At 41.9% G+C, this 15,769-nt stretch overlaps 1 protein-coding gene across 1 annotated transcript in view; it reads left to right on the forward strand.

The window, feature by feature from the left end:
- Positions 1-6,090: 6,090 nt before the first annotated feature.
- LOC137368742 (trans-2,3-enoyl-CoA reductase-like) overlaps positions 6,091-15,769 on the forward strand; it is a 202,532-nt gene continuing 192,853 nt past the window's right edge. The window contains exon 1 of the mRNA XM_068028931.1: positions 6,091-6,303. Within this exon, the coding sequence (XP_067885032.1) occupies positions 6,091-6,303 (213 nt within the window). The remainder of the gene's footprint in view (positions 6,304-15,769) is intronic.

Consider the following 15,769-nt stretch of genomic DNA (forward strand, 5'->3'; position numbering starts at 1 on the left):
ATGGCAATTAGCATAAAAGGGAACCCCAAAATCATCTACTGGTGTGCAAATAGTAAGCAGATAGTAAAAGGTGGTGTGGGGCCTATTAAGGACAAAGAGGGTGAAATATGCTTAGAAGCTAGAATAGTTAATGAGGACTTTGTATCAAAGTTTACTAAGGTATCAGATGCTGACAACAGAGGCAGAAATTGTAGAGGTAATGGATTGGGTAAAAATTGATAGGAAGATGTACTGGAAAGGCTGGCTGTGCTTTGAGTGGATAAGTCGCCTGCTCTGGATGGCTTGCATTTCAGGTTGCTAAAGGACGTGGAAGTGGAGATAGCGGAAAGGCTTGCCATAATCTTCCAATCTTCCCTAGATACCCAAGGAGGTGCCAGAGGTTTGGAGAGTGGCAAATGTGATACCCTTACTCAAGAAAGGAGCTAATGATATTCCCAGTAACTATAGGCAAGTCATTTTAAGGTTTTAGAAACAATAATCAAGGGAAAAAAATCAAGTCATTCAAAGAGGTTTGAGCTAATTAAGGAAAGCACAAATTTGTAAAAGCAGATCGTGCATGACTAATATAATTGGGCAATTCCTTGACCAATCAGAATGAAGCTGCCAGGTTTAAATTTCAAATAAAGCTTGGCAATTAACTGTCAGTCACCATAAACTGGTGCATTTTCCATTGCAACGTCTCTACCAATCAGAGTCCACTTGCCAACCAATCAGCACTCATACCTCATACAGTATAAATTTGTTGCGTCCCTTACGTTGGTATTCTTGCGAATTGTCCTGATGCATCAAAATTGAGGCTCATTGAATAATAGGACCAGTGTCAGCTTGGATAAAATATTGGCTTAAGGACAGAAAACAGTGAGTCATGTTAAATGGGGTTGTCTTTCAGACTGGAGGATTGTAGACAGCGATGTCCCCCAAGGTTCAGTGCTAGGACTACTGCTTTTGATGTGTATAAATTACTTGAATTTTGGAGCAGAGAATAACATTTCAAAATTTGCTGAAGATATCAAACTTGGAAAATTGGCTGACAGTGAGGATGATACCAATCGATTACAACAGGACATAAATAGGCTAGCAAAATGGACAGACTTGAGTCAGATGGAATTTAATACAAAGCAGTGTGAGGTGATGCATTTTGGCTGAAGGTATAGGGAGTGGAAATATAAACTTAATGGCACAGTTCCAAAAAGTGTCCAGGGATAGAGGGACCTGGGGATTCATGTGTATAGATCTTTAAAGGTGGCATGACATATTGAGAGTGTAGTTAGCAAAGCATATGGAATCTTGGGCTTCATAAATAGAGGCATTGAGTACAAAAGCAGACAGGCTATGATGAAATTGTATAAAGCTCTGTTAGGCCACAACTAGAGTATTGCATCCAGTTCTGGTCATGACACTTTACGAAGGATGTGGGGATCCTTCAGAGGGTGCAGAGGAGATTTACCAGAATGGTTCCAGGAATGGGGGATTTTAGCTACAAGAGTAGGTTAGAGAAGCTGAGATTGTTCTCCCTGGAGCAAAGGAGATTGAGCAGAGATTTGATAGAGGTGTAGAAGATTAAGGTTTAGATAAGGCAGATAAACAAAAGCTGTTCCCATTAGCTAATGGTAAAAGGACTCGGGAACATAGATTTAAGGTTTTGGGCAAGAGATGCAGTGGGAATGTGAAGAATTCCTTTTTTCACAGTGAGTGGTAATGTCCAGGAACATGTCCAGGTAATGTGATGGAAGCAGAAACAATAAATTATTTCAAAAGGAAATTGGATGGCCACTTGAGGAAAATAAACTTGCAGGGCTATGGGGATAGAACAGGGAAATGAGACTGATGGGATTTCTCTTCTGAGAGCCAGCTTGGACTCAATGGGCAAAATGACCTTCTTCTGTGCTGTAATGACTCGATTCTTTTTTTTTAGAATTAGAACATTACAGCGCAGTACAGGCCCTTCGGCCCTCGATGTTGCGCCGACCGTGAAACCATCTGACCTACACTATTCCATTTTCATCCATGTGTCTATCCAATGTCCACTTAAATGCCCTTAAAGTTGGCGAATCTACTACTGCTGCAGGCAGGGCGTTCCACGCCCTTACTACTCTCTGAGTAAAGAAACTACCTCTCACATCTGTCCTGTATCTATCACCCCTCAACTTGAAGCTATGTCCCCTCGTGTTTGCCATCACCATCCGAGGAAAAAGACGCTCACTATCCCTCTGATTATCTTATATGTCTCTATTAGGTCACCTCTCCTCCTCCTTCTCTCCAACGAAAACAACCTCAAGTCCCTCAGCCTTTCCTCGTAAGACCTTCCCTCCATACCAGGCAACATCCTAGTAAATCTCCTCTGCACCCTTTCCATAGCTTCCACATCCTTCCTATAATGCGGTGACCAGAACTGCACGCAATACTCCAGGTGCGGTCTCACCAGAGTTTTGTACAGCTGCAGCATGACCTCGTGGCTCCGAAACTCGACCCCCCTACTAATAAAAGCTAACACACCATATGCCTTCTTAACAGCCCTATTAATCTGGTTAGCAACCTTCAGGGATTTATGCACCTGGACACCAAGATCTCTCTGTTCATCTACACTACCAAGAATCTTCCCATTAGCCCAGTACTCTGCATTCCTGTGATTCTCTGAATCTTTGACTTTATGAGTGCAACTCCAACAAAACTCCAAACTATGTTCAAGAAGCTTGACACCATCCAGGACAAAGCAGCCCGCTTGATCAGTACCCCATCCACCACCTTAAACATTCACTCCCTCCACCACCAGTTCAATGTGCCTGCCCTGTATATCAAATACAAGATGTACTGCAGCAACTCACCAAGGCTTTTTTGACAGCATTTCCCAAACTTGTGACCTCTACCGCCTAGAATGCCAAGGACAGCAGGTTCATGGCAACACCACTACCTGCAGGTTCCCCTCCAAGTTGCATACCATTATGTCTTGAAAGTTTATCACTGTTCCTTCATCGTTGCTGGGTCACAATCCTGGAACTCCCTACCCAACAGCACTATGGGTGTACCTTCACTACACAGACTGTAGCAGTTCAAAAAGGTTGCTCACCAACACTTTCTCAAGGGCAATTAGGGATGGGCAATAAATGTTGGCCTACCCAATTATGCTCACATCCCGTGAATGAATAAATAAAAGCGTCTCACCCCAAACCTCTGCTTCTCTACCTTTTTTGCCTCCTTCAAGCTGCTCTTTAAAAAGCACCTTTTCAAATAAGGTATGATATAAATTGCAAGTTGTTTATGTTGACATGTAATCAATAGACAAATGTGGCAGTTAGTAAGCGCACAGCATGGTCTCGCTGCAATGAAAGAAATGATGAGGTAATCTAGTTTAGTAGTGTTGTTTGGCTGGCAAATGTAAGTTGGCTGGGGATGCAAGTTGGCCAGGGAACCAAAAAGAATTCTCTTGAACGTCTTTAAATAATTCCAGAGATCCTTTGCATCCAACTGAGATGACAGGCAGAGCTTTTACATATTCTCTCATCTGGAAGATGGCTCCTCTGACAGTGCAACATTCCCTTAGTACTGCCTAGATCTTGTGCACAAGTTCTGGAGTAGGGTTTGAACTCACAGAAAGAGGGAACAATCTTAAATTCAAAGCTAGGCTGTTCAGGAGTGAAGTCAGGAAGCACATCTTCGTACAAAAGGTACTGGGAATCTGGAAGTCCCTCCCCCCAAAAAGCAGTTGAGATGAGCTGAATTAAAGATTTCACAACTGAAATTGATAGATTTTTGTTAGGTAAGGTTATTAAGGGTTATGGTAAGCAAAGTAAGTAAATGGAATTAAGATACAAATCAGCAATGATCTAATTGAATGGTGAAATAGATTCCAGAAGCTAAAGGACCTCCCCCTGTTCCTATGTTCTGATTCAGGCAAGAATGTTAACATTGAGTCAAGGCTGACACCCTGATTCATAACTCGAGGCTCCTGACACTAGTTATCAGCCCCTGAACCACTTTCAGGGCTTAAATCTCTCTCTTGTTCCTTGATTTTTATGTATAATTAGTGAGTTTCTATTACTTTATTCAGGTACCTATAAATTTAAAAGTAAAAATATTGTTTTGCAGTTTATGTGAAATTATGTTTGGAAATCATTGTAATCTTTATTGAAGGCATATCAAATTCCTCTTCCTATTCTTTAAATGGAAGTGTTAACCCATTTGTTTAATTGTTTTATCCTGCTATATTGTCTTTTCATTCTAGCAGCTGTTTTTCCAATACTCTAAGAAGCATATTTTCCGTTTTAGTGAGGGTATGGGCGCACTGTCAGTTATCTGAAGTACTGATCCCAACAGGCTGGATTTGATATTAATGTCACTCACATATTTAGATGTTAAAATCAACACTTCTGCTGACAGATCTGCAATGGGTCTTTGCTTTTACTGAATCACATTTTTTTGCAGAATAAAGCCAACTTAGTTTTACTTTGTTGCTGGGTTTTTGTTGCTTTTGTACAGCTTTTGCCCTGCCTCATTTCCTTTGCCTAGTTCTGCAGTTCTTTAGGTTGTTCATGAACTCCTACTTGTACCGCTCCATTCTGAAAGAGCTTGCATTTATCTAATGTATTTCATGCCTTCAGGACAACATAAAGTACTTCACAGACTACTAAGTAATCTTGTAATGCAGTAAATGCAGCAGCCAATTCACACCCAGTAAGGTTCCACAAACTGCAATGGAATAAATGACTAGATAATATGTTTTTAGCTGTTGGTTCAGGGATACATATTGACCAGGATATCAGAAGATTTCCCTTGCCCTTCATCGAATAGTGGGTTGGTAGATGGAGTCTTGGTTTAAACCTCGTCTGAAAGGTGGCACCTCTGACAATGTAGCACTCTCTCAGTACTGCACTGGACTGTCAGACGATTGGCTCAAGTCTCTGGAATGGGGTTTAAATCCAAAACCTTCTGATTCATTCGTATTGGAATTGATCCAATGAACTATAAAAGTCAGGTTAGGTACGTAGCTTTAAACATAGCAGGAATAAATGATAGCTTAAATTATAAATTATAACAAAGTAAATTCAAATTCATATACTATAATTGCAAAATTAAATCCTTAGCAACAAAAACAATGAATGTTAAATAATTATCAAACCCAAATAGTCAGCTAGAGAGTTAAAAAAAAATTCTCTGCCAATTTCCTTATCGCCTGAAGGCACTGACTCCCTCCTAGGTATGGTTTAACTCATGCTAGGCAGCTTCCAGTACTTCCCCAAATGTTTATTGTTCATGGGTGATCCCTGTCATGGGGCAGAGGGTGGGGGGTGACGGGGGGGTGGGGGGGGGCTGTGGTGGGGGGGGTTGGCATCATGATCAAAGTTCATCCTGTTCACACCTGACGTCCAACCACATACACTTGCAGCAAAACTCTCTGTACAGTGATCAGGAAGGTGAACTCTGTCCAATTTTCTACTGCCTAACTTGGACACTGAAGTCAACTTTACTGAGCCTAAAATCACCATAGCTGAGATCATCTTACTTAGCACAGACTTGGATCGAATGTGAAACTTCTATTTTTCTTCCTAGCTCAGCTACTCAGTAAATAACTTACCGGGCAATTAGGGCACATATTTATTTTTACAGCTAAGTATGTTAAGCAAGTTAAATTGTCTCATCTATTTATGTATACATTTTATTAACATTTTAGAGATCCAAATTATTATCTTTAGAATATTTTACTATATAAGGTTTTGTTCTCAACCCCTGGAGTTCTAATGATACCAGTGGAATTTGTTAATCTCAACTCTGAATTCTGTCTACCTCGAATATTTCAATAATGCAGCACCGAGCTGTCACTTTGAAGTCATGGTGATAAGGATAGTCAGCCTCCCTGAAAGCTATTCTGTCATTAAAAAAGAACACTCTTGACACATCACACAATGACAAGTTAAATATAGAAGAGGATTAGAGGGCCACTGTTTTCAGTCATGTCGAATAAGATTATACACTTGAAATGGAATGTTGCATGACCTTTTGGTGCATTGTCCGCCCCTGAATCTATTTAAATGTTAGACAATTGTCTTCTTATTGACAATCTGTTCTACTTCAGGCAAGTTAAGCAGCAAGAGAATGCATGCACTTTATAAAGGAAGACCTGCTATAAAAGAGGTTGTGTTACCTGGTAAACAAAGTGAGCTGAAATCGTTCCTTTCTCTGTCGCAGTTTGTATTGACTTCGGGCCAACTTGGACAGTATGCAATACAAAAGCATTCGAAAATTTCTTATATTGAAGTGGAAATTCTTGATGCTCAGACAAAGAAGCAGATTTGTGTCCTGGAAAAGGTAAGCGATTTCCTTTTTTAATTGTGTGGACTAAGGTGAAATCATTACCACACCAGTCCTGCCTGTCTATGAATTAGTCTGCTGAAATGACATTGGGTGTTAAAAGAACAATCTTGGACATAAATGAAGAAGGTTAGCATTAAAGAATGTTGGGATTTAAAGAACAACATTGGATATTAAAGAATGGTTAGCAAACAGGAAAGATTGCTTATCAAGCATGAAGTAATGATAAAAGTCACATTGGTATTTATATTGAACTTTTCCCATGTTTGAGATAAAAAATAGTGTGAAAAAAATTTATATTGGTTAAGAACCAATCAAAATGATCTAACTTCACAAAAGTGGACATGTGGAATACAACATGGAAGGGGAACTATGTGCACGACCGTTTGTATCTTACTGGGGAGCCCAACAGGAATTTGGCTCTAGCCTAGCTTCTGACTTTGTTAAAGTGACATGAGTCCCCCTTGTTCATGGCCCATGGATATAGCTCCAGCCAAACACAAACTTGTGATTTTCTTATTAAGCCCTTAATTACTAATTGACATAAACCTAAGTTGACACTTCAAGCTGTCTAAAAGACGTTGGCCCTGAAATGGGTGCTTAACCAGGTTGTCTGTAATTCCATAGTCTGCTGTCTGAGTGAAGGCAATAACCCATTTTCCCTGCAAAATTAGCAGGGAAATAAATTTCAGCTGAACAATTGAGCATTGATTAGCCGTGTAATTTCCCAATCTTTAATTACACTTTTACTGCTATTTTTTTGGAGTAATCAGTTTCACATCTGTCTACTACTATACAAACTAAAAATTAAACCTTTACAGTTCTAAAGACACATTCTTAATTACTTAGGTTTTCAGAAAGAATGCATGGAAATATAAATCAAATTTAACTAATTTCTTTAAGTTGTTTTGCGTTTTTACAAAAGGGAAAAAGAAATTGTGCAGAAGTTGCATAGTGAACTGATTTCAGAAAAAAAAAAACTCCTGGATTGAAAAATTAGAAAATAAAATCCTGAAGCAATGCCAGTGTAGAATTTATTAAATGAGCCACAACTTAAATTAGGCCGAATCACTTTTCTGTAACTAATAAATAATATCAATCAGCAATGCACAACTGCATATGCTCCTCATTGTAACTCTACACCAAATCCCCTGCACCTGATGGCCTACATTCTAATGTTCTAAAAGAGTTGGCTGCAGAGATAGTGGAATCATTAGTTGTGATCTTCCAAAATTCACGAGATTTTGAATGATCCCAGTGGATTGGAAGGTAGTAAATGTAACACTGCTTTTAAGAAAGGAGTGAGAGAGGAAAAAGGGAACGACAAGCTAGTTATCCTGACATCAGTCTCTGGGAAAATGCTGGAAATATTATCAAGGGGGTGTTCACAAGGCAGTTAGAAAATCATAATATGATTAGGCAGAGTCAACATGATTTTATGAAAGAGAAATCACATCTGACAAATTTATTAGAGTTTTTTTGAGGATGTAACCAACAGGATAGATAAAGGGGAACCAGTGAATGTAATATACTTGGATTTCCAAAAGACATTCAAAAAGGTGCTGCATAAAAGGTTATTACATCAGGTAAGGGTTCATGGGTTAAGGTAACATTGATAGAAGATTGGTTGACAGACAGAAAGCAGAGTAGGGATAAACAGGGCATTTTGAAGTTGGCAGGGTGTAGCTAGTGGGGTGGCGCAAGGATCAGTGCTGGGGTCTCAGCTATAACTAATCTATATTAATGACTTAAATGAAGGTACCAAGAGTAATGTATTCAAGTTTGCTGATGATACAAAGCTGTGGGACAGTAAACTGTGAGTAGGGCACAAAGAGGCTGTGAAGGAATATAAACAGATTAAGTGAGTGGGCAATAAGGTGGTAGATGGAGTATAATGTGGTGAAATATGAGGTTATTCACTTTGGTGGGAAGAATATAAAAGCAGAATTTTGTTTAAATGGAGAGAAATTTTAAATGTTAATGTTCAGAAAGATTTGGGTCTCCATGTGCATGCAATCCGAGCGGTACAGTGGCGCAGTGGTTAGCACCGCAGCCTCACAGCTCCAGCGACCCGAGTTCAATTCTGGGTACTGCCTGTGTGGAGTTTGCAAGTTCTCCCTGTGTCTGTGTGGGTTTTCTTCGGGTGCTCCGGTTTCCTCCCACAAGCCAAAAGACTTGCAGGTTGGTAGGTAAATTGGCCATTATAAATTGCCCCTAGTATAGGTAGGTGGTAGGGAAATACATAGGGACAAGTGGGGATGTGGTAGGAATATGGGATTAGTGTAGGATTAGTATAAATGGGTGGTTGATGGTCGGCACAGACTCGGTGGGCCGAAGGGCCTGTTTCAGTGCTGTATCTCTAAACTAAATACAGAAAGTTAACGTACAAGCACGGTAAGTGAATAGGAAAGCAAATGGCATGTTGACCTTTATTGCAAGGGGACTGGAGTACAAAAGTACGAAAGTTTTGCTACAGTTGTACATGGATTTGGTGAAACCACACCTGGATTACTGTGCACAGTTTTGGCCTCCATATCTCAGGAAAGATATACTTGTCTTGGAGGTGGTGCCGGGAAGGTTCACTGGATTGATTCCCTATGAGGGAAGGTGGAGTAGAATGGCCTGATTCTCTCTGAAGTTTAAACGAATGAAAGGTGATCCCATTGAAACTCGTAAGATTCTCAGGGGAATTGACAGGTTGGAGGCTGAAAGATTGTTTCCCCTGGCTGGAGAGTCTAGAACTAAGGTGAACAGTCTCAGAATAAGGAGTTGATCATTTAAGACTGAGATGAGGAATTTCTTCACTCAGAGGGCTGTGAATCTTTGGAATTTTGCACCCTAGAGGGCAGTAGATGCTCAGTCATTCAAGGCTGAGATAGATAGATTTTTAGACTCTAGCGAAATCAAGGAATATGGGGAACAGGTGGGAAACTGGAGTTGAGGTCAAGGATCAGTCATGATCTTATTGAATGGCAGAGCAGGCATGTGGAGTCATATGCTTTTATCCTGTTCCTATTTCTGAAGTTCATACAACATGACTCAAGTATTGATACTTGTTTCATGTTCCAACCCCAGAGCCTTCCTGTTTAGTGATGCAATCTTGTCTTTTTTTTCAACAACTCATCCATTTTCCTGTCTCTTTCTTTTGCTGGGCCTCCCAGTATGTTTTCATATTCATTCTATTGGAGGTTCTTTAAATACCTTTCCGTTGCATCACTGAAGAGATGGGTTAACGAGAGTAGTGCAGTTGATGTTGTATATATTGACATTCAAAAGTTGTTTGGTAAAGTTCTTTGACAGTAGCTTCCAAACCCGTGACCTCTACAGCCTAAAGAACAAGAGCAGCAGGTGCATGGGAACTCCACTACCTGCAAGTTCTCCTCTAAGTCACACACCATCCTGACTTGGAAATGTATCACTGTTCCTTCATCATTGCTGGGTCAAAATCATGGAACTTCCTACCTAACAGTGCTGTGGGCAAAGCAACCACCACACGGACGGCAGCAGATCAAGAAGGCATCTGCCCACCATATTCTAAAGGGTGATTAGGGATGGGCAATAGCCTTGCCAGTGAGGGCCATATCCCATAAATGCTTAAAAAACAATTGTTACAGCATCAGAGCCTGTTACCCGGCTACACTGTCACAACACTTTTTAAAGAAATCACAAATACCTGCTAATTCCCCCTACATTGCAACAGTGACTCAACTTCAAAAGTGTTTCACTGGCTGGAATGCGATTGGGGTCCCTGAAATTGTGAAAGCTGCTATAACGATGCAAGTTCCTGTTTTTTTCCCTTAACTTTGTACAGTTTAAAGCCTGACAGATCAGTAGAGTGAATGCGTCTGGCCTACTCTGTGCCTAAGAAGCTGGATCACTGACCACGGCACTGGGGCCTATTGTAATGTCTAGAATGCAGGCCTTGCTGAGACTCGCAAACCCAGCACAGATCATCGAGCATGAAACTTTCCTGGTTAATATGTTGGATCCACTCACTGAATAAATTTGCAGAGTCATCAGGCGACACGAGTAATACTCATGGAGAGACAATCTTCGGCAATCAGGAGGAAGGCGAATGGTGTGTGCCCATTTACTGCCCAATGGATACAATTTTTATGGCCGGGCCTCAAAGGGGTTAAGTTGGAGTTACTCAGACTGGCAGATGGTGGGAAGTGATGTTCCACAAGGCACGGTGTTGGATTCACTGTTGCTCAACATTTACAAAAACAAAGTGGACTCTCGGAGATGGTACTGTAGTGGTAATGTTATTGGACTAGTAATCCAGATGCCCCGACGAATCCTTTGGGAACAGGAGTTCAAGTAACAGCATGGCAGCTGGTAGAATTTAAAATCAATTAATAAATCTGCAATTAAAGGCCAGTCTCAAAAATGTTGCCCACGAAGGTACCAGATTATCGTAAAAACCCATCTGGTTCAAAAATGTCCTTTAGGGAAGGAAATCTGCCGTCCTTACACAGTCCGGTCTGACTCAAGACTCACAGCAATCTGGCTGACTCCAAACGGACCTCTGAAATGGCCTAGCAAGCCACTCAGTTGTACCAAACCACTTCAGAAAACTCAAAAAATAAAACCGGACAGACCATATGCCATCCACCTAGGCACCTGAAATGGCAACGGCACACCCTGTCCTGTCGACCGTGCAAAGTCCTCCTTATTAACATATGGGGACTTGTGCCAAAATTGGGAGAGCACTCCCACAGGTTAGTCAAGCAACAGCCTGACATAGTCATATTCACCGAATTATACCTTACAGTCAATGTCCCTGACTCCTCCACCACCATCCCGGGGTATGTCCTGTCCCACCAGCAGGCCAGGCCCACCAGAGCCAGTGGCACTGTGGTATACAGTTGGGAGGGATTTGCCCTGGGAGTCCTCAGCATTGACTCCGGACCTCATGAAGTCTCATGGCATCAGGTCAAACATGGGCAAGCAAACCTTCTGCTGATTGCTACCTGCTGTCCTCCATCAGCTGATGAATCAATACTCCTCCATGTTGAGCATCACTTGGAAGAAGCACTGAGGGTAGCAAGGGCTTAGAATCTACTATGGATAGGGAACTTCAATGTCCAACACCAAGAGTGGCTTGGTCGCACCACTGCTGACTGAGCTGCCCGAGTCCTGAAGAACCTATCAGCCAGACTGGGCCTGCGACAGATGATGAGGGAACCAACAAGACTTGCTTGATCTTACCCTCACGAATCTACCTGTCACAGATGCATCTGTCCACGACAGTATCGGTAGGAATGACTGCCACACTGTCTTTGTGGAAATCCTGTCTTCACATTCAGGATACCATACATTGTGTTGTGTGACACTACCACTGTGCTAAATACAATAGTTTTGAACAGATCTAGCAGTTCAAAATTGGGTACCCTTGAGGTGCTGTGGGCTAAAGCTAGCAGCAGAATTGTATTCAACTGCAACCTATAACCTCATAGCCCAGCATCTTCCTCACTCTACCTTTACCATCAAGCCAGGTGATCAACCCTGGTTCAATGAAGAGTGCAGGAGAGCATGCCAGGAGCAGCACCAGTGGTACCTGGTGAAGCTAGAACACAGGACGACATACACGCTAAATGGCGGAAGAGTTATGCGATGAAACAGAGCTAAGCAAACTCACAACAATGGATCAGATCTAAGCTCTGTAGTCCTGCCACATCCAGTTGTGAATGGTGGTGGACAATTAAAAAACTAATCAGAGGAGGAGGCTCCACAAACATTCCCATCCTTAATGATGGTGGAGCCCAGAACAACTGTTGAAAAGACAAGGCTGAAGTATTTGCAACCATCTTCAGCCAGAATTACCAATTGGATGATCCATCTCAGCCTCCTCCTGAGGTATCCAACATCACAGATGCCAGTTTTCAGTGAACCCAATTCACTTTGCATGATATCATGAAATGGCTCAAGGTACTGGGTACAACAAAGACTATGGGGCCTAACAACATCCAGGCAATTGTACTGAAAACTTGTGCTCCAGAACTAGCCATGTCCCTAGTTAAGCTCTTCCAGTACAGCTTTAACACTTACATCTACTTGACAATGTGGAAAATTGCCCAGGTATGTCCTGTTCACAAAAAGCAGGACAAACCCAATCTGGCCACTTAACATCCCAGCAGTCTACTTTTGATCATCAGCAAAGTGATGGAAGGTGTTGTTGACAGTGCTATCAAGTGGCACTTACAGAGCAATAACCTACTTATCAATGCTCAGTTTGGGCTCTGCCAGGATCACTCAGCTCCAGACCTCATTACATCCTTGGTCCAAACATGGGCAAATTAGCTGAATTCAAGAGGTGAGGCGAGAGTGACTGCCCTTGACGTCAAGGCAGTATTTGACCAAGTGTGGCATCAGGGAGCCCTAGCAAAACTGAAGTCATTGGCAAACAGGGGTAAAACTTTCCACTAGTTCAAGTTTTACCTAGCAAAAAGGAAGACAATTGTGGTTTGTAAAAGCCAAACATTTGTGCCTCAGGACACCACTGCAGAATTCCTCAGGGTAGTGTCCTAGGACCACCCTGTAATTAGCAAATAAATTTCATTATTGATAAATATGAGGCGATGCATTTTGATAGGGAGTATAAAGAAAGAGTCCTCTTTCTCCTTGGAAAATAAAAGGCTAAATGGGGTCGAGGAATAAAGGGGTGCAGGTACACTAACCACTAAAATAGTGCCACAAGTTAATAAGGCAATAAAAAAAGGCAAGCAAAGCATCGGGATCCATTTTTAGAGGAATATAATTGAAAAGTAGAGAAGTTTAACTTGTAAAAACCTTGATTAGAGCATACTGTGTACTGTGTACAATTCTGATCTCCTTATTATAAAACTGACATTGAGGCACTGGTCTAGGTGCAAAACAAGATTTAACATGTTGGTACCAAAACTGAAAGGTTACACCTGTCAGGGAAGATTAAACAGGCTGTGGTGCTTTTTTTCTAGAAATGAGTAGGCTGGTGGTTGACCTGATAGGGGGCTTTAAGATTATGAAAGAGTTAGGTGGCACTGGCTAGAGAAGATGTTTCCACTGTGGGGGAGATTAAAACTAAGAGCCATACATATAAGATAGACACTAATAAATCCAATGGGAAATTCAAGCAAAACCTCTTCACCCAGAGAATGTGGAACTCGGTAACACAAGAAACAGTTGAGACAAATTAGCATAAATGCTTGAGTGAGAAAGGAATAGAAGATTATGCTGATTGGGTTAGATGAAGAGCGATGGGAGGATGGGAGGAGTCTTGTTTGGAGCATAAACACCGGCATGAACCAGTTGAGTCGAATGGTCTATTTTGCGCTATGGTAATAGTAAGGACCCTGTTCTCAAATGGTAGTACCTATCTATCCTTCATTACTAACTATGCTGTTCTTCTAAAATACTTTTAAAAAATCTGTTAAGGTCCTAATATAATTGTTAACATACGATTAATTCATGGAAAACATACTTCAGCGGAATACTGAGGGAGTGCTGATCTGTTAGAGGTGTCATGTTTTGGATGAAACATTAAACCGAGGCGCCATCTGCTTTCTCAGGTGGATCTAAAAATTCCCATGACACTAATTCAAAGCAAAGCAGGAGAATTCTTCCCACCGTCCAGGCCAATTTTATCCCTCAACCAGCATCTTTGAAAAAAGATGATCTTGCCATTTATCTCGTTGCTTGTTTGTGGAAGCTTGCTGTGCTCAAATAGCCTGCTGCATTTTCTACCTTACTACAGTACTCAATGGGCTGGAAAGCACTTTGGAACATCTTGAGGTCATGAAAGTTTGTTTATTCTTTCTTAATATTGAAAAGATTCTTGAAAGAAATTCACAATTCTGCATTTACTGCAGATTGTCTGCTGTATGTGTGTTGGGGTGAAAGATGATCTCTTTTATTATTGCATTGCATTAATTGGCCAGTAAAAGACAAGTGAAATATTTATTTGGAAAGAAGAGTTGCAAATGTTTGGAATCTGAAGTGAAAACTGGAAATGCCCAAAATACACATCAGTACTGAATTTTATTGGGATGCCGTCCTCCGCGGCGTACCCTTTGAACTCAGCGGCACGCCTGCATTCGCTGGCCGCCGACGAGCCCATCCGATATTAATTGCGGGGGCTCATTTCCATAAAGGCCGCGTGCCACCCCACCACCCATATTACTTGGGGAGAGGCGGGACATTCGGCGCAGTGAGACAGTTTTTGACAGTTGTGCAGCACGTGCTGGGGACCTATTTTAAGTGCCCCAGAACCTGCTTCCTGACAGCTGTCAAAGAATACTTACCTGACTGCTGAAGAGTGGGGCTTCTGTCAATCTGGCAGCAAAGCAGAAAGTGTTGCAGAAATCCAGCAGGTCAGGCAGCATCTGTGGAGAGAGAAGCAGAGTTAACTTGACCAAGTTCACAGACCTGAAAGTTAACTCTGCTTCTCTCTCCACAGATGCTGCCTGACCTGCTGCGTTTCTCGAGCACTTTCTGCTTTGCTGCCACATACTTACCCTGCTGTGTCCCAGTGTCCTATGAAGTTGTGATCCTCTTCTTCCACTCGAATGTAACATTCCTTCTTGTAGGCGTGCCGCACCTGGGTGAATAATCTTAATTTTGCACATTCCATGACGTGAGACTTAAATATACCATAAAAGGCAAATACACAGCAGAAATAAAACCATAATTGAAGAATAATTACCAACTACGAGCATCTAATCATCTGACTGTAAAAAGGCACAGACTAATTTGCATTTGGAATCTGTATTCATTTCTTTGCTAATTGTGATATGAAAATACATATAACTGCAATTATACCATCTTTGTTAAAAATTAAACAGGAAAATATGTTCATATTCTAGCTGCATTACCAACTACAAATATTACACAAATAAATATGATCAGTTGCTGCAGAAGCAAAGTGTTCGTGAACATGTGTCGATGTATAATTATTGGAAAACCATGACAGTAGCACAGATTACCCCCACAGTCCTGTATTGGTTTTCAAACATGTGCAAGACAAACCTTGCTGCCAGAGGTTAGAGCTGTTACACGGCGGAGTCACCTTTGCATTTAAAGGACCACACCAAAAGCCGAGGATGGCAGAGGAGTGCTTTAGGGTGGCCCCACAGTGAAGCTTCCCTGCTCACTTTCCTCCAGGCTGTGCAGGCAAAGCGGGAGGCCCTTTTCACCAGCGATTGTAAGAAGACGCCCTCCCGCCTGAACGAGGCAGTCTGGCTGGAGGTGGCAGAGAAGGTGAGTAGCCGTGGGGCTATCTGCCAGTAATGGGGGACGCAAAGATTTGGAGATGCAGACCGCTGCACAACAGGTGAATGAGGGTGCTGTGTCGCATGCAGAGACCACGGTGGTTCCTGTGGCGTGGAGAACCTTTGAGCAATGAAGCGCTGCCGTGCATCCCTAGCTTGCTGCTTGCCCTGCTTGCAGTGTCCAGATGTTCTCTGTCATCCCATGTGCCTTCCCT

The sequence above is a fragment of the Heterodontus francisci genome, chromosome 4, assembly GCF_036365525.1.
Source record: "Heterodontus francisci isolate sHetFra1 chromosome 4, sHetFra1.hap1, whole genome shotgun sequence".
NCBI classification, from domain to species: Eukaryota; Metazoa; Chordata; class Chondrichthyes; order Heterodontiformes; family Heterodontidae; genus Heterodontus; species Heterodontus francisci.